This window comes from Panthera pardus, unplaced genomic scaffold (genome assembly GCF_024362965.1).
Source record: "Panthera pardus isolate Hobbes unplaced genomic scaffold, ASM2436296v1 HiC_scaffold_22, whole genome shotgun sequence".
Taxonomy (NCBI): domain Eukaryota; kingdom Metazoa; phylum Chordata; class Mammalia; order Carnivora; family Felidae; genus Panthera; species Panthera pardus.
The window spans coordinates 29,131,764-29,155,481 of record NW_026526788.1 but is presented as its reverse complement, the minus strand read 5'-3'; the positions used below and the strand labels follow the sequence as shown (position 1 = coordinate 29,155,481).

At 37.8% G+C, this 23,718-nt stretch overlaps 1 protein-coding gene and 1 pseudogene across 2 annotated transcripts in view; one reads left to right on the top strand and one right to left on the bottom strand.

The window, feature by feature from the left end:
* The first annotated feature begins 1,500 nt into the window (after nucleotides 1-1,500).
* DNA2 (DNA replication helicase/nuclease 2) overlaps nucleotides 1,501-23,718 on the top strand; it is a 56,501-nt gene continuing 34,283 nt past the window's right edge. For both annotated transcript variants that reach the window (XM_053888533.1, XM_053888532.1), the window contains exons 1-6: nucleotides 1,501-1,668; nucleotides 3,096-3,278; nucleotides 5,111-5,294; nucleotides 7,244-7,389; nucleotides 14,778-14,909; nucleotides 21,246-21,465. In XM_053888533.1, coding sequence (XP_053744508.1) covers nucleotides 1,598-1,668; nucleotides 3,096-3,278; nucleotides 5,111-5,294; nucleotides 7,244-7,389; nucleotides 14,778-14,909; nucleotides 21,246-21,465 — 936 coding nt within the window. In that variant the 5' untranslated portion in view covers nucleotides 1,501-1,597. The remainder of the gene's footprint in view (nucleotides 1,669-3,095; nucleotides 3,279-5,110; nucleotides 5,295-7,243; nucleotides 7,390-14,777; nucleotides 14,910-21,245; nucleotides 21,466-23,718) is intronic.
* On the bottom strand, nucleotides 6,973-7,050 carry LOC128772541 (small nucleolar RNA U3; annotated as a pseudogene).

Below are 23,718 nucleotides of genomic sequence, written 5' to 3'. Positions count from 1 at the left end.
TACAGGCAAGGCTTTTTTTCCCCCCCAAGAAATTTCTCATAATTTTGTATGAATAAACACGAATATAAAAGACAACTTTTAATAACAATTATTTTGATTTTTTAAAATTAAGAGTAGTGTAGGGGCAGAGAGAGAGGGAGAGAAAGAGAGAATCCCAAGCGGGCTCCATGCTGTCAGCTGGGAGCCCCATGAAGGGCTCAAACTCAAGAACTATAATATCATGACCTAACACAAAATCAAGAATCAGATGGTTAACCCAGTGAGCTACCCAGCTGCCCCATAAAGATTTTTTTTTTTTAATTTTTTTAACGTTTATTTATTTTTGAGACAGAGGGAGACAAAGCATGAACGGGGGAGGGTCAGAGAGAGAATCTGAAACAGGCTCCAGGCTCTGAGCTGTCAGCACAGAGCCTGACGTGGGGCTCGAACTCACGGACCGCGAGATCATGACCTGAGCCGAAGTTGGCCGCTTAACCGACTGAGCCACCCAGGCGCCCCCATAAAGATTATTTTTAAATGGGAGGATAGGGGCACTTGGCTGGGCCAGTCAGTGGAGCCAGTGACTCTTTCAAAGTGTGACTTCAAGCCCCATGTTAGGTGTAGAGATTACTGAAAAAATAAAAAAATAAAGTTTTGCTCTCAGGATGGCCAAGAGAGAGATGGAGTAAATCCATCAACGCAACATCTTTTATTTTATTTTGTTTTATTTATTTTTTAAAGTTTATTTATTTTGCGATGGAACCAGCAGGGAAGGGGCAGAGAGTGAGGGGGACAGATGATCCAAAGCAGGCTCTTCCGGGATAGCAAAGAGTTCAATGCAGGGCCTCTAAGTCACCAACAGCAAGATCAGGACCTTAGTCAAATTCAGACACTCAACCAAGGGAGCCACCGAGGCTCCCCAAGGTAACATCTTTTAAAGGTGGGAGACACTGGGCCACATTACAAGTCTGGGAGGAACCTACTAGTGAGGTCCACATTGATGATACAAGAGAATGACGGAGTAGCTGAAGAAAAAAAGGCCCTTGAATGAGTACAAATAGGATTGTTCATTGATCAGTGGACTTTGTCCACTGTTGAAAAAGTGGAAAGAGGATATAAGACAAGCACGGATATTAGTACTTTTGTAGAAAGTCGTGGTATCATGAGGAAATTCCTACCTGATGGCTTCTATTTTCTCAATTTTCCGGAAAAAAAAGGCGAGGTTTTCTCCCAAAAGAATAGAAAATTCTGCACGCTAACAAGGGACGCCTGGGTTTGGGTAATTGGTTCTGTTCTAAGAGTGTGTGTTGAGCATGCGTTGGCGTGTCTAGAGAAAATGCGAGAATATTTGTCTGGGCCAGATTAAGAACACCCCCAATTTTCCTAACGCATAAGCAAGGAAGCAAGGATCTCTTAAAATCTCCGCCCAAGTGCCGCTCTCCACGTGGAGCATGCCGGGCTGGGAGGGGCTGCTTCGCGCAGGTCACTTGGGACTACGGTGGGCAGGCGGACATGCGCATGCGTGCGGCGCCTCGCGGACTCGCGCTTCTTTTCCTTTTCTGAGGTTCTCCGTTTCCCTGGTTTTAACTGGCGTGTGTTTGCAGTGTCTTCCCCCGGGATGTTGCAGCTGGAAGAACTGGAGCTGTTGAAGAAGAGTCTAGAGGGAGAGGCTGGTCCGCCGGCGGAGCTGTGAGCGGAGCGGAGGGAGGGTTTGGGAGCAAGGCGGGAGATTTGAAAGAAAGGAGCGGGAGAGGCGGCACCCACGCCCCCGGGAAGCCAGGCTTGGGATAAAATGATCCCGCTCGGGTCCCAGGGTGCCGGACGAGTTTCCCGAGCTGGGATCTGTTTCATAGGGTTCTCTTTGGGTCCGCACTTGGGCCAAAGCCCGAAAACTGCTTACTCAGCCGTTCATTCCTGCCCGTATTCGGGGAGTGCCAGTCACCTTAAACTAGCCTTCATAAAAGGAAATTGCAACTGCTAGATGCTTTTCTCCTTATGTAGTTGGAGAAACTTATCCCACGGAGAACTCTACATCCTCAACTTGGACTAAATGGTCAGGGCAACTTGACCAGCATAATGTGGAATTATTTTCAATTAATAATAATGATAATTATTGTTGACGGATCTTTGCGTTTTGGGTTTTGATCAGCAATACCTTTGCGAGATCCTCAAGGTGTCCCAACTGACCTTTGGGAATTTCACAGCCTGAGGCTCCCTGGAGTAGGTGAATGAGGCGATTACAAAGTAGTAAGAGTCTAGGGTTGGGTGACAAAGATAATTTCAGGGTAATAGGAAGGCATTTGGTATTAGAGAGGTAATGACTGTGGACTCTTGTACTGTCACTGATAAAGACTGCAATCAAACTGGAAGGACTAAAGAGGGACTTAATATTTTCTAGAGCGGTTAGAGCAGTCCTGCATAGTTTTCAGGCGGCTAGGATCAATGGATAAAAGTATTGTGCAGTTGACTTGCCCATTATAAATGAGAAATTTCTGAGTTGAGTCACTGTATGAATGAACTAATGTGACAGGTATTAAACTTGCTTTTCTCTAGGAAGTAGGCGCTAGTTGATTCATACTGAGATTTTACAGAAAGATTTTCTTCATTAAATAGTAGGTACGACTAGATAATTTCTAAGTAGGCTCCTAAAGATTGATATAATACTGTGGCTCAAGGTAGGATTTCAGCAAACCACCTCCACTATGGTTTTCCTTAACAATACCTTTCATTTACAAAAAAGATGGTGTACAAGACATTTACTTTTATTTGTACTTTGGGAGGGCTTGCACCAGTGGTAGGAATTTGTTATTTGATATTTCTCAATTTATCCTTAATTCTCATAATCATGGATGTTTCACAGGGCTCCTGAGAACCTATACAGTGTTTGGAAAAACTCGTATCACAAGCATGTTTTAAATGGCATTACTTTTGGGAAGTTTTATAATCGGAATTCTGCTATGCCCTTGCTCTCTTAATTTTTACGTATTTTAGCTAACGGTCATTGTGATAAGCTTTCTAGAAGAAACAAACCTAGAAAACTAGAAGGCTGGTTTGTAGATAAAGGAAATTGGATATCTTATTTCATGCTACAGTAGTTCTGTTTGTGTATGCTTCAGATTTCAGAAGAAAGTGGAAGCTTCCTTTTCTAAAACAGTTCTGAGCCGAGGAATGGATAACCGGTACCTGGTATTAGCAGTCAATACTGTACAGAATGAAGAAGGAAACCATGAAAAGCACCTAATCATCACTGCTTCTCAGTCACTAGAATATAAAGAACTGTGTATCCTTAGGAATGACTGGTAATTTTTGTGTGACTTTGAGTACTGATCTGGCTTAAGAGTCTTAAGGGAGCAGATATGAACCTGAATTAATTCCATGTAAACATTTTGCTTATTACCTCAGCATCTCAAAGCCCTTATTCTGAAACTTGATCTTTATTGTCATTTGAAAATTAAGTACGGGGTACCTGGGTGGCTCAGTCAGTTAAGTGTCCAACTTAGGCCCAGGTCATGATCTCATAGCTTGTGAGTTCAAGCCCCATGTCAGGCTCTGTGCTGCAGCTCAGCCTGGAGGCTGCTTCAGATTCTGTCTCTCTCTCTCTCTCTCTCTCTCTCTCTCTGCCCCTCCCGTACTCACGCTCTGTCTCTCTCATTCAAAAATAAACATATGGGCACCTGGGTGGCTCAGTTGGTTAAGCGTCTGACTTCAGCTCAGGTCATGATCTCATGGTTTGTGGGTTCGTCTCTCTGCTCCTCTCTTGTTCACTTTCTCTCTCAAAAATAAATAAACATTTAAAAAAACCCCAAAAACATAAGCATAAAAAAAGAAAATTAACTACAAAGGGCCTTATTAATTTTTTTTTAATGTTTTTATTTATTTTTAAGACAGAGACAGAGCATGAGCAGGGGACGGGCAGAGAGAGAGGGAGACACAGAATCCGAAGCAGGCTCCAGGCTCTGAGCTGTCAGCACAGAGCCCGACACGGGGCCCAAACCCAATAAATGGCCTTATTAGATGACTACTTCCAAAGTTTCCCAGTACTTTAAAAAAAAATTTTTTTTTAACGTTTATTTATTTTTGAGACAGAGAGAGACAGAGCATGAATGGGGGGAGGGTCAGAGACAGGGAGACACAGAATCCGAAACAGGCTCCAGGCCCTGAGCGGTCAGCACAGAGCCCGACGCGCGGCTTGAACTCACTGACCGCGAGATCATGACCTGAGCCGAAGTCAGCCGCTTAACCGACTGAGCCACCCAGGCGCCCCCTTCCCAGTACTTTTTAAGATTGCAGCTTAAAACTCGTAATTATTTTCACTAAAAGCAAAATTAATTACAGCATAACATTCTGAAACTCTAGGTTTCTCTACACAAGCAAAGTATGGTATGTGAGGGGTAAAGGGGAAATTCAGAGAAAGTGGAGGTCTAATTTTGTCTATTTAGGCTCTTTGTCTAGATAAGAATGATAAATATGATTTTGTTCTTTTTTTTTCTTTTTTAGCATTTATTCATTATTTTCAGAGAGAGAGAGAGAGAGAGAGAGTTGTGTGTGCACATTAGCTTGGGGGAAGAACAGAGAAAGAGGAGAGAGAATCCCAAGCAGGCTCCATGCTGGAGCCCCAAATCAGGGCTCAATCTCACGGTTCATGAGATTGAACCAAAATCAAGGTTGGACATTTAACCAGCTGTGACACCCAGGTGCCCCAGTATGTTTTTATTCTTAACACATTGGGTTTGTCTTCATGTCTCAAGACTTACAGAAACTGTAGAAATGCTAGAAATCTTAAGAATGAGAGAATTATTATTGAAATAAGCTAATCCATAAGTGGAGCTATGTATTGACGCTATTAAAGATTTGATAGCTTTTGCAGTAAATGATGCTAACACTAAGCAGTTTTCCTTTTTGGTATTTAAGGAAGACCCCTGAGTGTTCTCAGTTATATTTCAAAGGTAGAAAGGAGTAGAATGAGTAGGAGTTGATTCTGAAGACTGCATCCTAGTATTAAATTATTTTGAAAGACCCAGAAATTTACAAATACTATTCCTTCAGATAAAGTACTCATTTGCTTTTTGAAGCTTCCTTAACATGTTTAAATATAGGAACCTAAACTATGTATATTTTGCTTTATTTTTAGGTGCTCTTTACCAGTGGAGCCGGGGGACATCATTCATTTGGAGGGAGACTGCATATCTGATACTTGGATAATAGATGAAGATTTTGGATATTTGATTCTATATCCAGACATACTGATTTCTGGCACAAGCATAGCCAGTAGTATTCGATGTATGAGAAGAGCTGTCCTAAGTGAAACTTTTAGGGTGAATAATATTAACAGCTAATGTTTCTGCAGGGTCTTAGAGTTTACAGAGCACTTTTATACTCTTATTTCATTTAGTCGTCACAAATTCCTGTGAGGTAGATGGTAATAATCAGCTGCATTTTACAGATGAGGAAAATCAGGCTCAGAGGTTAAATGTTAAATGACTTGCTGAGAGTTACTGTAGCTAATAAGTGGCAGTGCTAGGACTCAAGTCCAGGTGACTGAATCCTTTGAATCTTGATCAGTGCTTAATAAAATAATTAATTCTGATGATAAAAGTAATGTAAGCGATGATATTTTTTAATGCTTCTAGGAATTTCCAAACTTGGCTTCATATGATTTCCAATAAACTAAAAATAAATGTGACTGTCTCTCATAAAAAAATATTCTGGAAAATTTCAAACATACATAAATAGATGATTTGAATAATTTCCCATATACCCATTTTGATGTTCTCAAACATTATATTATTTTGCATGTAAATGAAGGTGGATCTTTTAAAAATATAAATATGATACCTTTATCATACACCATAAAATTAAAAGTATTTCCTTTCATTAATATAATGCCCAGTTTATCTATAATGCCCAGATAGATAATGTCCCATTATTTCTCTGTAATGTCTTTAATAGAAAGTAGTTTTTTCTTCAGTTGGTTTGTCAGAATTCAAACAAGGTTTTTTTGTTTTTTTTTTTTTTAAGATTTTATTTGTAAGTAATATCTATACCCAGTGTGGGGCTTGAACCCACAACCCTGAGATCAAGAGGCAGATGCTTTACCAACTGAGGCAGCCAGGCACCCCCAAACAGAGTCTTTGATTTATGTTTTGATAGGTCTCCTAAGTTTCTTTTAATCTGTATTCTACCTATTCTTACCCTCTTTGTTTCAGTTCCATTTACTGAAGAACCTGGGTTTTTATTAAGAGTTTCCTCTTCCTTTCAGTGTATTTTAAAAATTATACAATTTATATCTATGTAGAAAACCAAAATTGTTTTAAAAACTTTTTACTTTGTAGTTCTTTTAGACTTGTTAAGAACTTGCATGAATAGTACAGAGAATCCCTCTGTAAATTAATTTTTTAAATTCCTGAAGCATGTTTTGGTGGACTTTATCTAGTTTTTTGATAGCTTTAAAGGGGATGTCTAGGCTAAGAAAAGGGTTAATTGAGAAATAATATGCCTTTTTTTTCTTTAAAAATTTTTTATAATGTTTATTTTTGAGAGGCAGAGACAGAGCATGAGCGGGGGAGGGACAAAGAAAGAGAGACACACACAGAATCTGAAGCAAGCTCCAGCTCTGAGCTGTCAGCACAGAGCCCGATGCAAGGCTTGAACCCACGAACTGTGAGATCATGACTTGAGCAGAAGTCAGATACTCAACAGACTGAGCCACCTAGGCGCCCTTTTCTTTTTTTAAATACTATTTCTTTTTGAGTGGAGAGAACTTGTCAAAAATCTGTGCTGTAAATTTAAATTTTATGTTTGAATAATGTCTTTTACTTACATGAGTTTATGAGCCATGGCTTTATTGCATTTTATTTCGGTAGATTATAAAGTGAAATTAGAAAAGAATATATTAAGTATTTGAAAATACATTGAAATTTTTCATATAGGTTATTTTTAATATTTTCAAAGTGGAAATTACTGATTTTCTTTAAAAATAACATGCTTGTAAAATAATTTGGGTAATTCTTTACGTTCAGAGAAACTTCTCTAATAACAAACTATAGAAATGATCCCTGAAAGTATAGTCTTTAATTCGGGTAGTTCTGAATAGAAGAAAGTGAAAGTCATCTGTAATTCTACTTACTAGAATAAAAATTGTTTAATGTTTTAGCATTTGTCTCACTAGTGCAGTTTGGCTATCGTAGTTAAAATAGGTAATAAATATGAGATCATGTGTGTTAATAGTGTGGAATAAAATATATGATTTTTTTTTTTTAAATAGAGCTGTAATCCAGCCACACGTCAAATGCTGATTGGTACAGTTCTTCATGAAGTATTTCAAAAAGCAATAAGCAATAGCTTTGCCCCAGAAAAACTACAAGAATATGCTTTTCAAACTATTCAAGAAATAAAACATCTGAAGGAAATGTAAGTAGTACAAGACATGCTGTAGGTACAATTCTATTATAAAATCTATTCCTGGAATCCAGAAGGTATTTGGCTATTAGACTATTAAATATAAATCAGAGTAATACTAGAATATAGATTCCAGGGTTGTAGTACCCCACTGCAGTTCTGTGAAGAGCTTCTGAAATTGCAGAATAGAAACTCTTGAGCTAAAAATATCTGAATATTCTGTACATGTGTGCAATAGATTCTTCAGCTGTTCTCAGTGTAAAAAATGTTTTGCCTTACTTCTAGTTATGTGACATACTGAAAATTGTATGGTTTTGGGAATCAGATGGACTTGGTTTTACATTCTAGCTTTGCTAGTTTTAGGATTGAACAGGTTACTATTTTTGAAAGGTTTTGAAAAAGGCAATAAATCCTATTTTGCAGACTTTTGTGACAGTGGAGAAAATACATATAAACCCACAAATGGCTAATTGTTGGCATTTTTTATTTTATTTTATTTTTATTTTTTTAATGTTTTATTTATATTTGAGAGAGAGAGTGACAGAGTGCAAGCAGGGAAAGGGCAGAGAGAGAGACACACAGAATCAGAAGCAGGCTCCAGGCTCTGAGCTGACAGCACAGAGCTTGACGTGGAGCTTGAACTCACGAACCATGAGACCGTGACCTGAGCCAAAGTCGGTGCTTAACTGACTGAGCCACCCAGGTGCCCCTAATTGTTGGCATTTTGTGAGTGACTACATGCAGAGGGGTTGGCATGATCTGCTGTTCTGTCATCACTCCTATTGCAGACTGTCTTTTTTTCACAGAAGTATTTTTATTAGTGGTAATTTTGATTTCCAGACTAGTTGACATAAATCTGCTTTTCCCAGATGTAATTCTGTTTCGCTGTTTATATGGAAAAAGTGTGTTCCAAAATGCCACACAACTTATTTACTAATGTCATATGACCTATTGTCCTAAAAACATTTTAGATCCCTGACGTGTCAGGCATTGTGTTCAGTGCTTTTAGACATCTTATATAATCTCATAGCAACCGAAAGAAACTGAAACACACAGAAGCTGTCCCTTGGTCATGACTACATAGCATGACATTCAGAATATGAGTAGATTTCATAAAGCTTTTGCTTTAAAGAGTTCTACTTATTGCCTTATTTGCCACTTTGCATTGCAGTAAAACACAGCTGTTATTTACATTTTGCCTTTTTATTTTTATTTTTTAAAGTTTATTCATTTATTTTGAGAGGGAGAGAGCATGTGTGTGTGCATGAGCAGGGGAGGGGCAGGGAGAGAGAGACTGAGAATCCCAAGCAGGTTCTATGCTCTCAATGCAGAGTCTGATCAAGGTTCTAACTCACAAACTGAGATCATGACCTGAGCCGAAATCCACAGTGGGACAGTTAACTGAGCCACACAGGCACCCCATTTTTCTTTTTTGTAATTAGAAATTTGAAAATTTTTTAAAATTAGAAACTTATTTTTTAAATTAAGTTTAAAATTTTAATTCCACTATAGTTAACATACAGTGTTATATTAGTTTCAGGTGTACAGTATAGTGATTCAGCAATTCTGTATATTACTCTGTGCTCATCATAAGTGTACCACTTAATCCCTTTCACCTATTTCACCATTCCACCACTCACCTCCATTGGTAACCCTCTGTTGTCTATAGTTAAGAGTCTTTTTTGATTTGTCTCTTTTCTTTGTTTTTTGCTCATTTGGTTTGTTTCTTAAATTCCACATATGCATGAAATCATATGGTGTTTGTCTTTCTCTAACAGACTTATTTTACTTAGTATTATACTCTCTAGAACCATCCATGTTGTTGCAAATGGCAAGATTTCATTCTTTTTTATGGCTGAATAATATTCCATCATACACGGATGTGTGCGCATGTGTTTATGTGTGTGTATCACATCTTCTTTATCCATTCATCTATCGATGGACACTTGGACTGCTTCTATAATTTGGCTATTGTAAATAATGCTGCTATAAACATAGGCAGTGCATAAATCCTTTCAAATTAGTGTTTTTGTATTCTTGGGGTAAATACCCAGTAGTGTGATTACTGGATCAAAGAGTAGTTCTATTTTTAATTTTTTAAGGAACCTCCATACTGTTTTCCACAGTGGCTGCACCAGTTTGCATTCCCACCAACAGTGCACAGAGGGGTTTTTTTGGGTTTTTTTGTTTTTTGTTTTTCCACATCTTTGCCAACACTTGTTTTTTGCACTTCAGAGTTTTAACTTTTTTTTGGTCATATCCTAGTCAACATACAGTGATGCCTTATCTGTTGCATGTTGTATTGATTATTCCCCTGAAATAAATCACATCAAAACTTAGTAGCTTTAAATGACTCATGTCTAATCTATTACCTCATAGTTTCTGTTAGCAAACTATGTTAGGTTAGGAATTCAGAGGTGGTTTAGCTGGAAGGTACCGGCTCAGGGTCTCCCGTGGGGTCTCCCTTGTGGAGCTGGTCATTTGAAGGGAGGATCTGCTTCCACGATGATGCATTCACATGGCTGTTGTCATGAGGCCTGAATTCCTGGCTGGCTGTTGTAGTCATGAGGCCTCATTTTGTTGCCACGTGAGCCTCTCTGTAGCGCTGTCTAATGTGTTCTCACAACATGGCAGGTGTTACTTCAGATTAAAGCGTCTAAGGAAGTGAGCAGGCAGGAAACCACAGTGCCTTTTTTTTTTTTTTTTGTATGTCCCTGGTGATGAGTGATGTTGAGCATCTTTTCATGTGTCTGTTAGCCATCCGGATGTCCTCTTTGGGAACGTGTCTATTCATGTCTTTTGCCCATTTGTTCACTGGATTATTTGTATTTTGGGTATTGAGTTGGTAAGTTCTTTATAGATTTTGGATCCTAACACTTTATCTGATATGTTGTTGCAAATATGTTCTCCCATTCCATCAGTTGCCTTTTAGTTTTGCTGATTGTTTCCTTTGCTGTGCAGAAGCTTTTGACGTTTAATTTTCTTTAAAGTTTCTTAGTAAACTTCTTTTTAAGTTTCTTTTTAAGTTTATTTAAGTTAGAGAGAGAGAATATCTGAAGCAGGCTCCAGGCTCTGAGCTGTCAGTACAGAGCCCGAAGCGGGTCTTAAACCCACAAACCGTGAGATCATGACCTAAGCCAAAGTTGGAAGCTTAACCAACTGAGCTACCCAGGGACCCCCAGAAGGTTTTTATGTTGATGAGGTCTCAGTAGTTCATTTTTGTTTTGTTGCCCTTACCTCTAGAGACATGTCAAGTAAGAAGTTACTGCAGTTGAGGTCAAAGAGGTTGTTGCCTGTTTTCTCTTATAGGATTTTGATGGCTTCCTGTTTTATGTTTAGGTCTTTCATCCATTTTGAGTTTATTTTTGTGTATGGTGTAAGAAAGTGGTCCAGGTTCATTCTTCTGCATGTCGCTGTCCAGTTTTCCCAACAACATTTGCTGAAGAGACTTTAAAAAAAAAAAAATTTTTTTTTTTACATTTATTTTTGAGAGATATAGAGACACAGAGCACAAGTTGGGGAGGGGCAGACAGAGAATGAGACACAGAATCCAAAGCAGGCTCCAGGCTCTGAGCTGTCAGCACAGAGTCAGACATAGGGGTCGAACTCAAAAACCGTGAGATCATGTCCTGAGCTGAAGTCGGAAGCTTAACCGACTGAGCCACCCAGGTGCACCAAGACTGTCTTTTTTCCATTGGATATTCTGTCCTGCTTTGTCAAAGATTAGTTGGCCATATGTTTGTGGGTCTATTTCTGGGTTCTCTATTCTGTTCCCTTGATCTATGTGTCTGTTCATGTGCCAGTACCATACTGTCTTGATGACTATAGCTTTGTAATACAGCTTGAAGTGCGGAATTGTGATGCCTCTGGCTTTGGTTTTCTTTTTCAGGATTGTTTTGGCTTACTCAGGGTCTTTTCTGGTTCCATACAGGATAGTTTGTTCTATCTCTGTGAAGAATGCTGGTGTTATTTTGAAAGGGATTGCATTGAATATGTAGATTGGTTTGGGTAGGATTGACATTTGAACAGTATTTGTTCTTCTAATCCACGAGCATGGACTGTTTTTCCATTTTTTTGTGTTTTCTTCAATCTCTTTCATAAGCTTTCTTTAGTTTTCAGTGAATAGTTTTTCATTTCTTTGGTTAGGTTTATTCCTAGGTATTTTATGGTTTTTGGTAAAAAGGGAGAATTTAAATGCAGAAGACATTAAATAATGAGTATGAATTGGTTTGGAGAATTTAAATAGAGTCCTGCTCTGTAAGAAATAAAACACTTGGAAGAATCTGCCTAAGGAGATTACGACAGTAAAGAATGGCTCCAAGATGGTTAGAGAAAGTTACTTAGGAAAAGATTACCCAGGGTGCCTGGGTGGCTCAGTCTGTTAAGCATCTGACTTTGGCTCAGGTCATGATCTCATGGTTCATGAGTGAGCCCCACATTGGGCTTTGTGCTGACAGCTTGAGACTGGAGCCTGCTTTGGATTCTATGTTTCCCTCTCTCTCTGCTCCTTCCCCACTTGTATTCTCTCTCTTTCTTTCTCTCAAAAATAAAGATTAAAAAAATTAAATAATAATAAAAAAAGGAAATGAGTACCCAATTGTACAGGTATTTTTTAAATAATGTTATTATTTCTAAACAGATTATAAATTTGTGTTTACCATATTGTAATAGTACAAGAAGGTATATGGTAAAAAAGTAAGTCCTTTCTCCCTGTGTCCTACTTGTTACCTAGTTCCTTTCCCTAAAGACAACCATTGCTATCAGTTTCTTATATATCCTTTCACAGAGATTTCAAACATTTATGTGTGACAATGTATGTGTGTGTGTGTGTGTGTGTGTGTGTGTGTGTGTGTGTAGGTGTGTATACACACATCCACACCTACACACACACACACACACACACACACCTATATATTTTTCGTTAGGTAAATTGTAGAATACCATGTATATTATTGTTCACTTAAAGATTTAAGTTCACGTTAAAGATTAAATCTTGCTGATCATTCCATATCAGTACTCATCAAGCTGTCTCATTTTTAATTAATAATGACATAATGTTTCATTGTATGGATGTACTGTAATTTATTTAAGTATCTCCTTGGCATTTCAATCTTTGGTTTTATTAGCAATCCTATAAGAGATAACTTTTTTTTTTAAAGATTTAAAAACATTTTCTTTAATGTTTATTTATTTCTGAGAGAGAGAGAGCTTGAACAGGTGAGGGGCAGAGAGAGAGGGAGACAGAATCCGAAGCAGGCTCTGTACTGTCAACACAAAACCCGATATGGCACTTGAACCCATGAACTGTGGGTTCTGAGCCAAAGTCAGATGCTCAACCAAGGTGCCCCAAGATTTTTTTTAAAGTAGGCTCCATACCCAATGCAGGGCTTGAACTCACGACCCTGAGATCAAGAGTTGTATGCTGTACTAAGTAAGGCACCCGTAAGAAATACCTTTATACATCTTTTATTTCACACCTGTGAGGCATATATTGGGTTAAATACTTAGAAGTGGAATTGTTGGGCCACAGAATATGTACACTTAAAACATAAAAATCTTTTTATTTGGAAATAATTTCAAATTTAAAGAAAAGTTGCAAGATTAGTGCAGTCAACACTCATGTACTGTTTACTCAGATTCATCTGCTAAATGTGTGTGTGCGTGTGTATAGATTTTTTTTCCCCTAAGGTTGTGTAGTATACATCTGGTATACACAATGGGCTGTATACCATGAAGATGCTAGCCATGGAACGGATTGAGCAGGGCCCTGGACATCCTGGGGTGCCCTGTGGGCTCAGGATGCTTACTGCAATGGGCAGAGCTGATCTTGCTCACCTTGCCTTCATGCCTTTACTCCCCATACTCTCTGTGGTTGGGGCCAGGCACGTGGTGATGTTTGATGGCTGGGTGAGGGGCCTAAGTGCTTGATGAGGCAGCTTGCTGCTAGCCAAGGACTTTGCTCATGGCTCGTTGTCACTAATGATGAGCCAGATGGGCTCAGGGCTTGTGCCCCTGAAGTAAAAAATCATAACATATAGTGTGTGTTTCCTAAGATTAGGCTTTTCTTTTATGTAATCACAATATGGTTTCAATGTCAGGAAATTTAATATTGGTAAAATACTTTTGTCTGATCTGTCCACTTTTTTGTCCAATAATGTCCTTCCTTCATACCATCTTTTCCCCTCCAGGACAGGATCTAGTCTGGGTACATCTAGTATTTTGAATACTGAGACTGGCTGACTCAGTTGGAATAGCATGTGACTCTTGATCTTGGGGTTGTGAGTTTGAGCCCCATGTTGAGTGTAGAGATTATTTAAATAAATAAACATTAAAACAAATATTTATTGAAATATTTATTTTTGAAGGAAAGAGAGCATGAGCAGGGTAGTGGCAGACAGAGACGGAGACATAGAGTCTGAAGCAGGCTCCAGGCTCTGAACTGTCAGCACAGAGCCCAATATGGGGCTTGAACTCATGAGCTGTGAGGTCATGACCTGAACTGAAATTGGATGCTTAACCGACTGAGCCACCCAGGCGCCCCAAAAATAAATAACATTTTTGATAATTATTGCCAAATTGTTCTCTATAGGCATTGTCCTAGTTTACGTGAATCCTTGTTTTCCCACATTCTCGCCTACATCTTCTTTTATCAACTGGAAGTTGCCAGATTTGAAGCAGCCTTTTGTAAGGATAACCTTTGCCTCTGGTATTCTGAATGTATGATCATTTGGGGTATTTTGGTATTAGCAGTTGCTCTCTGGCTTGAGGAATTTCAGCTTCTCTTTCAGCTTGAGGTTGCTGCTATGCCCAGGAGACACAATCTTGGCAGAGCTAGGGTTGCTAATTTTGTCTTCCCTGCTGAACCAGTTCTTTTGGAGGGCTCAGAGGGTTCTGCTCTCTTTCTTTTTAAGGTTGAATAATATTCCATTGTACATATGTACCACATTGAAAAAAAAGACTTTTTTAAAAATGTCTGTTTATTATTGAGAGAGAGTGCATGAGCAGGGAAGGGGCAGAGAGCAGGGAGGACAGAGGATCCGAAGCGGGCTCTGTGCTAACAGCAGCGAGCCCCAAATGGGGCTTGAACCCACCAACCATGAGATCATGACCTGAGCTGAAGTCAGGCACTTAACTGACTGAGCTATCCAGGCACCCCCACAGAAGATTTTATTTATTTATTTTTTAAGTAAACTCTATCCCCAATGTGGGGCTTGAACTCATGACCCTGAGATCAAGAGTTATATGTTCTATGATTGAGCCAGCCAGGTGCCCCATGTATACACCGCGTTATATATCCGTTAATTAGTTGCTGGGTAACTTAAGTTGCTTATTTGGATATTTTTGTCCTTACTTACTTTTTTCATATTCATGCTTTCACGTTTAACCTCTTATTTTGGCAGGTATCGCTTAAATTTGAATCAAGATGAGATAAAACAAGAAGTAGAGGAGTATCTTCCTTCATTTTCTAAATGGGCCGGAGATTTCATGCATAAATATATTTCAACTGACTTCCCTCAGATGCAGCTCTCTCTGTAAGAAACTCATTTTGTTTATATGGTGTTCATATGTTCAGATTAGGATTTTATTCTGTATGTTGAATTAAAGCTTTTTAAAAGGTCAAGTTATCACAACTAGCTTTTGTTTGCTTATTTTATAAATTACAGTTCTGTCTTTCCAAAACCAAAAATAATCTAGTGAATAAAAATTCTATTTTCACTATAATAAACTCTTCTGATTTTTGTATGTCAGTATGTTTTTTAAATAACCGATTTGTAAATATTGTGGGGGTCCTAATTTCATATATATTTCTATTACTATCATATATGGACTATGTCATCTGTTGATTGTCCTGTGGATTTGTGCTTTATGTTTAAATCCTGCGTTTAACCATTTAATGCTGTTTGACATTGGGATTTTATTGTTTTCCCCCTTAAAGTAGCATTGATAATAGGTAATACTTTTTTTTTCTCTTTCATTATTTACTCATTCAACAAATATTTATTGAATGCTTAATATGTGCCAAGTAATGATGTTCTATGTGCTGGGATTATCGTATGAAAAAAAAGCAGCTGACTTCAAGGTGCTTCTAGACTACTGAACAAGTAAATAACAGGGGACTGGATTGTGATAAATGCAGTGTGGAATAATGTGAGAAGGAAAGTGGAGTTGGTAGTGGTGGTGGTGGGACATGTTTCCACTGAATGGTTGTGAAAGGCCTCTGTAATAAGCTGGTGTTGAGGTGAAGCCTGAAGGAAATCAAGGAGGTAACCGTGCAGCTGTCTCCAGGAAGAACGTTCCAGGTAAAAGCCCTGGGTGATGCACACTTGCCAGGGTGGCCGGAGCAGAGTGAGACAGGAAGGAGCAGAAGTAGCTTTCCTGGGGCCTTGGAAGAAGCCATGTCAGGACTTTGGCTGCTGTTCTGATTAGATAAGAAGCCACTGGAGAGTTTGCACAGAGGGTTTTGATTTAACTTTTTTTTTTTTTTTAAATGAGCAACATTTTCTTTTTCTTTTTTTTTTTTGAATAGGCACGGCTTCCATTCATGTAAATATTCTTAACTTTTTCTTAATATTCTTAATTTTTTTTTTCAATATTCTTAGTATTTTATCTCAGGACATTTTGTGATCTGAATAACTTGTTTAAGACTTGTGCAACAGAAATCTTGGGAACCGTCAGTTCCTTTGATCAATTTGTTGTCTAAAGTTCCCTGGTTCAAAGGACAGCCGTGACTGGGTTGGCTTAGTTGGTTAAGTGTCTGACTTAGATTCACGTCATGATCTTGCATTTCTATGGATTCAAGCCCTGCATCAGGCACTGGTGACAGCTCTAAGCCTCGATCCTGCTTCAGATTCTGTGTCTCCTTCTCTCTCTGCCCCTCCCCCTCTTGCACTCTATCTCTCAAAAATAAACGTTAAAAAAAAATTTTTTTTTTTAATAAAGAAAAAAGGAGATACTGAGACCAGATGTGAATCCCAGTTTTGCCACAATTTAGCTGTGTGACTTAACCTCTGTACTAGTTTATGCATTGCTCAGATTTACTTTTAAAAGGCTCATTCTGGCTGCTTTTTTGGGACTATGATGTAGGATAAGGGCAGAGGTAGACCAATTTGGAGGCTCTTTCAAGAATCCAAGTAAGAGAAGCTGGTGGCTTAGACCACAGTGAGAGTTGTGGAAGTGATGAGAATCAGTTGGATTTTGGTCAGACTTGAGAGGTGGAACTGATAGATTTTGGATTGGATGTGGAGTAAAAGGGAAAGAATAGTCAGCAGTGATTCTAGGGGAGCAGGTGTGTTTAGAAGGGCATCAAGAGAGACTGGTAGAGGAGGATTTAGACACAGGGAGTTAGACAACCATACTGAGAGGTTGTTCTATGAAAGAACACACAGAAATGGAATGGTAGGCAGAGGCTCATGTGGGGTTAAGAGAGATTTGCTGTTGTTTTGAAGATGGGAAGTATGACATGTTCATATGCTGACAGGGAGAGTTCCACAGAGAAGGCAGAATTCATCCTGAGAGATGGGAGAGTTCAGTTATGTCTTGAGTATGGACAAGGAATGAGGGTACACTAGTGGAAGGGTTGACTATGAGAACACTTATTTCCTGGCATTGAAATCTCAGAAGTGGACTATTTCATCAAAGATATTAAGAAATTTTATAACCTTTTACATATTGCTAGAATTCTCTGAGAATTTTGTAATCATTTTAGAAGGTTGCTAGTAATGTTTAATGTCCTGTGTCTGGGGTGCCTGGGTGGCTCAGTCGGTTAAGTGTCAGACTCTTGATTTTGGCTCAGGTTTTGATCTCACAGTTGAGATCCAGCCCCAAGTCAGGCAGCGCAGAAGTTTCTTGGGATTCTCTCTTCCTGTCTGTCTCTCTGCTCTTCCCCCTGCATTGGGCTCTGTGCTGATAGCATGGAGCCTGCTTGGGATTCTCTCCCTCCCTTTCTCTGCCCCCTCCCTTGCTCACCCTCTTTCTTTGTCTCTCAAAAATAAATAAATAAGCTTTAAAAAAATGATAATTTAAGAAATCCTATATCTGCCAGCAGGATTTTAATTATTTTTATTTATTTTATTATTATTATTTACAGTTCGGTGACTCTCAGTATATTTGTAGAGTTGTGCACCATTACCACAATCAGTTTGCCAGGATTTAGACTTTTATATTATTTTATTTATTATTTTTTTGATTTTTGAAATATATATTTATTTATAAATTAAACTTTAAAAATAAACTAAATTTAATTTAATTTTTTTTAGAGAGAGAGAACACTTGAGCACGGAGGGGGGCAGAAGGAATGAGAAAATCTTAAGCAGACTCCAGGGCTCAATCCCACGACCCTGGGATGATGACCTGAGCTGAAATCAAGAGTAGGATGCTTAACTGACTGAGCCACCTAGGTGCCCCCTTGTAGTGTTTTGTTTTTTTTCAATGTTTATTTATTTTTGAGAAAGAGAGTGCATGCAAGCTGGACAGCAGCAGAGAGAAGGGGACAGAGGATCCAAAGTGGACTCTGTGCTGACAGCAGCGAGACTGATGTGAGACTCGAACTTGTGAACCGTGAGATCATGACCTGAGCCAAAGTCCAACACCCAGGTGTCCCCCACCCAACCCCCAGCCTCTCCTTGTAGTGTTTTTTATAAATTTATAAATGCTTCATTCTTTGTTATTTCTTTGGAGCAGATTGCCTGTGTCTAGGATAGGGCATGGATCTTGGTACTTTAGTCTTCATTGTGATAAACAACTAAGTGTTTATTAAGTAGTCATTCTTTTCTTGATTCCTTGCATTGTTTTGTAGTATTTCTGTCATTCTGGTCTCTATTGATTTTCTGTAATAATTACAAGCTGAATTTTTGATTTCTCTTGTTCCTAATTGTTTCTTTATCCTTATTTACCCTCCCTCACTACACACCTTTCTTTTCCTTTCTTGTTTATTTTGGAGTCCTTTAAATTTGCTTGAAAGTTAAAATTGTAGTGAATATCCATTTTCATGGTTGTTTCAGATATTAGCTTTTCTTTTACTCTTTAATTGTTTTAGCATTTTGTCTCCATCTTTTTTCTTTTGGTTAAAACTTACTGTTTTTGCAGTCATAAGCTGCATTTTCTCATAGACTCATGGACTTAACCTATTCAGCAAACATGTATTCCGTATGCTGTGTCTGTGCTCAGGATTATGCTAGGTACTAGTGTTACAGGGAGACTAACTCTCTCCAAAACTCTGTTGCTGGTAGTTGAAAACATAGGAGTGGAGGGCATTGCTCAAAGAAAACATGCAGGGCAACAGAAGAGGCACAGAACTCTGGGAGGTAAGGGTGTGCTATGTAAGGACAGAGGGGGAGATGAGTAGACTCCATCAAAGGAGGCTGAGGGATTAGGATGGATCAACAAGGGATTTGGTAGGCTGGAAGAAGTATATCAGGAAGCTGGGGAAAGGGTGGGATTCAGAGTTGTCTTTGACTTGAAATGTAGTGTGACTTGTTTAGGTTTTATATGAAAAACAGTGATGGAGTTGAGTCTATAGTAGGAATCAAGATTCCCAGCTCAGTGTTCTCATCTCTGTGTTTTGGTATAAGATTTTTCTTTGTCTCAGTTATTTCTAATGGAATCTTATATGTCTGTGAAGAAGGCGCTCCTCTGTATTTTAGCTTGTGCCCTTTTCCCAGCAGTTTATAGCCAGTCTTTAAAAAAACAAAACAAAACAAAACCAACGACAACAAAAAATTTAGTATATAGCACAGAGAATGAGTCCTTTATTTATTTATTTTTTAATTTTTTAATGTTTATTTTGAGAAAGAGAGAGAGAGAGAGACTGTGTGAGCGGGGGAGGAGCAGAGAGAGAAAGAGACACAGAATCTGAATCAGGCTTCAGGCTCTGAGCTATCAGCACAGAACCCGATGCAGGGCCCAAACTCACAAGCCGTGAGATCATGACCTGTGCCAAAGTCAGATGCTTAACCGACTAAGTCACCCAGGCATCCCAAGAATGAGACCTTTAAAAGCCTTTTAAAGAGACAACTTTCTCATCAATTGGTGGTAAATGTATATTTTCTTCATTTTCATGATACTCTATTCTCCATCAGGTCCTTCTTGAAGGAGTTTTATAGCATTATGTTGATTAAAATCATAGTAGTTGAATTCAAATACTGTCATTTATTCCACAGATTTAGGTATAAAATCACATTACTCTTTCTTCTAGGGGAATGAATTTTATTAGCAACATTAACAGTTTCATTACCTATCTTCTATTAAGTATATATGTAACATTTTGTGAATAATAAAGTTTGTGTTATTTCACAGCATATTTGAATATATAACACGATCAGATAACATTTGGATAGAGAAAACAATAATATTTAAGAAATTTCAGATAAGTTGTAGCTTTCTTGAATTTCATACATATCTGGAGATTATATTTGAAGCATCCTGAAACAGCTAAAAAAGTTACTGAAGGTGGCAATTTTTCTCTTAAAAAATATTCTCATTTGTTAAGAAATAGCTGCTGATATAAATAAATAACATAAAATTAGTAAACCAGAGTCAACTAAATCATGTATTCTGATGGTTATAATAAATCTCAATTTTTATATGTCATAAAATACTTAAAAAAAATTTTTTTTTTTTTTGAGAGAGAGTGAGCCTGTGAACCAGGAAGGGGCAGAGAGAGAGGGAGAGAGAGAATGCCAAGCAGGCTCTGCACCATCATTGCAGAGCCACATGTGGGGCCCAAACCCACGAACCGTGAGATCATGACGCAAGCCGAAATTAAGACTGCTTAACTGATTGAGTCACCCAGGTGCCCTTAAACTACATTTTATTACTAGAAAAATTTTCCTTTTCATGTAAGATTTCCATTAGATTTAATATCTTATTTGGCTTTGAGTCTGAAATAAGATTAATAAAAGTTAGTGCTTATCTGAGTTTTCTCCTGAAGAATAACTTACTGCTCTGAAAATAAATCTTAGATCTAAGAAAAGTATAAGAGGCTTGGAAAGTTATTTTCATCCCCTAATTCCTTTGATGTTTATAGATTTTTTTTTCCTCCTTCCTGTGCTCTTGGCTTTTTTAACAGTTAAGATATTAAACTCAGAACCTCTTGTAATACAAACAACAATGCTGAGTACTTAGTTTTAAATATTGATAGTGACAGAGATGGATTCATTTAATGATTAAGTAAAGAAAACAATGAGGAAATGTAGGAGCACATGAGGTCCTTTTGAAGATAGTTGTGGGGAGTATAGCGGTGAAGTGTTGGATAATCAAGACACACACTGCATAGGTGATGGGGAAAGGTAGCTCATACACAGTTTAATATGGTGTTAATGAACAACACACCTTTGCTACCCTGGGTGCAACCATATTCAAGCCATTTTATATTAATCAGTGTAATAATTGTATACCAGAATATTCAGATTGGTATTGTGGCTTCCATAGTCTAAATAGACTTCTGTAGTAATCTAGGACTGGGGAATTTAAAGGCCCAAGTTAGGAAGATTGTAGTAGAAATGAACTGAAAAGGATAGATGATAAACATTAAGAAAATTTACATTAGTTAGAGGCTATAGGATAGCAGTTCTCAAACTTGAGCATGCATCAGGATCACTTGCAGAGTTTGTGAAACAAATTGCTCGGCTTCATCTAGAGAGTTTCTGATTGAGTAGGTCTGGAGTGGAGCCTGAGAATTTGCTTTTATAACAAGTTCCCAGGTGATGCTGATGCTGCCAGTCTAGGAGCCACACTTTGAGAATCACTGCTATAAAGGTATGTGGATGGTTTCCCATCCCCACATTCTCTGTTGTAAAATGAAGTTAATGCCAGCATATGAGAAACGAGCTAAGTGTTCTAATTAAGTATTTTTGTGTTTTGTTTTTTAGGCCAAGTGATGGTAGTAACAATAATTCAACATGTAATATTGAAGTCATAAATTCATTGGATATTGAAGAAAGCATTTGGTCCCCTAGGTTTGGATTGAAAGGCAAAATAGATGTCACAGTTGGTGTGAAAATACATCGAGGATATAAAACGAAATATAAGATAATGCCTTTGGAACTTAAAACTGGCAAAGAATTAAATTCTGTTGAACATCGTAGTCAGGTGGGTATAAGTCTTAATAAGAAAATTGGGAGTTTCTGGGTGGGTCAGTTGGTTAAGTGTCTGATTCTTGATTTTGGCTCAAGTCATCTCATGGTTTGTAGATCAAGTCGTGTGTCGTGCTTGAGATTCTCTCTACCCCTTCTCCACTTGCACTCTCTCTCAAAATAAATACACATTTAAAAAATACATATATTTGGGGCGCCTGGGTGGCTCAGTCGGTTAAGCGTCTGACTTTAGCTTAAGTCATGATCTCATGGTTTGTGGGTGCTAGTCCCATGTGGGCCCTGTGTTGACAGTTCAGAGCCTCGAGCCTGCTTCGGATTCTGTGTCTCCCTCTCTCCCTGCCTCTTCCCCGCTCATACTCTGTCTCCCTCTCTTTCTCGCTCTCAAAAATAAATAAAACATTAAAACAATAAAAAAAAAATAGGTCTGAAAAAATGTAGGTCTGCTTACATATTTTGGTTCAATTTGTATAATTGTTATTTAAGTTTCATATAGTACTTTTTTTTTTTTTTTTTTAAATAATCTCTATACCCAACATGGGGCTCAAACTCATGACTCCTAACTCAAGAGTCATATGCTCTTCTAACTGAGCCAGCCAGGAGCCCCTCAGTCCTTTTCAATTTGGGACGTACCCAGAGTACTCAATTTGTTTATAAATGTATAAATAGCTATAGCAGAAAGTTTTCCCCAGCAAAGAAATATGATAGCTGAATTTGTAGGCCAGTGTTGCCAAGTTTATGCTGCCAAACTATGAAACAGATACTCCTAAAAAAATAATTCTTTGGTCATAAAAGTTGCAGAAACCAAGTATATTTGAAGATGTAATGATGCATGTTAGCGTATTAAAGTTTCTGAGAAATCTTAAAGTAATATGGATTTGTATTAGGTATGTATAAACCCAACAGTCTTTTATTGTCTTTCAAAACGATCTGGAATTTATATTATTTATAATGACTTAAAGCAATTAACATGAAATTTTATTTTGTTTTCTAATTATTTTCTTTTTAAAAATTTTTTTTATTTTTCATTTAATTTATTTTAAGTTTACATTCAAGTTAGTTGTCATATAGTACAACGGTGATTTCAGTATATTCCTTAATGCCCCTTACCTATTTAGCCCATCCCCCCCTCCCAATTTTCTCATTATTTTCATTCCCTCTGCCCATCTCCACATTGGCAGTCTGTGGCATATTCTAAACAGTTGTTTTTTTTTTAAACTTATTTATTTATTTTGAGAGAGAGAGAGAGCGCACATGTGGAGGAGGAGCAGAGAGAGAGACAAGGGGAGAGAGAATCCCAGGCAGGCTCCATACTATCAGTGCAGAGCCCAATGTGGGGCTTGAACCCACCAACTGCAAGATGATGCCCCGAGCCAAAATCAAGAGTTGGACGCTTAACCGACTGAGCCCAGATGCCCCAAATATTTTTTTAAGTTTATTTATGTTCTAGACAGTTTTATACCAACAAAGGTAAAACTAAAAGATAGTACTATTATTGTATTTTTATGGTATAATATATATTATGGGAATAAATAATATAACAACATAGCATTTATAATATAACTTAAATTTCCTTTTGCCCTTGGAATTTTACATGATATTTCAGCAGATTTTTTTTTTTTTTTTTTTTAGTTTCAACAGATTTTACATAAAGTACTGTTCAGATTCAAAATACTTAATCAGTGATTAAAGGGACTTTTTCTCATTAAATCTGTCTCACCATTCTTAATTGTATACCCATCACCAAATGTTCCCATGCAAGCTTTTCCATTTGGGAATTGGTGTTTCACCCCTTATTGGGTTTTACAGATATTGGAGGTAGAGGAAAAAATAGATTTCTGCTATTAGAAGACTTGAACTTTTCACTTTGGCAATACAGGAATGGCTAAAATAATGAATTAAAGATTAAATTAATTAAAGATTAAAGCTCTCTTGAGGAAGGAAAATCATGCCAAGATATAAGAAAAACTGTTTTTGAAGTCAAAGATTTGAAAAAAAGTGTTCTATGAACATGTGACCGAAAATTTTACTTTTTTTTTAATGACAAGTTTGATTGAAATCACTTTTGATTCCTAAAAGGAAGAGAAATATAAAAGCATTTTAGCATCTAAAGTTGTCAAGATTCAAAGACATTCTAAGGTTGCCATTCTGACTTTACCTTCAAGAATATTATTGTATACAAAGAATATTAATTATAATTAATTTTAGTCAGTTGAAACTTTTATCTTTGCAAGAAGAGAAGCTACAAGAA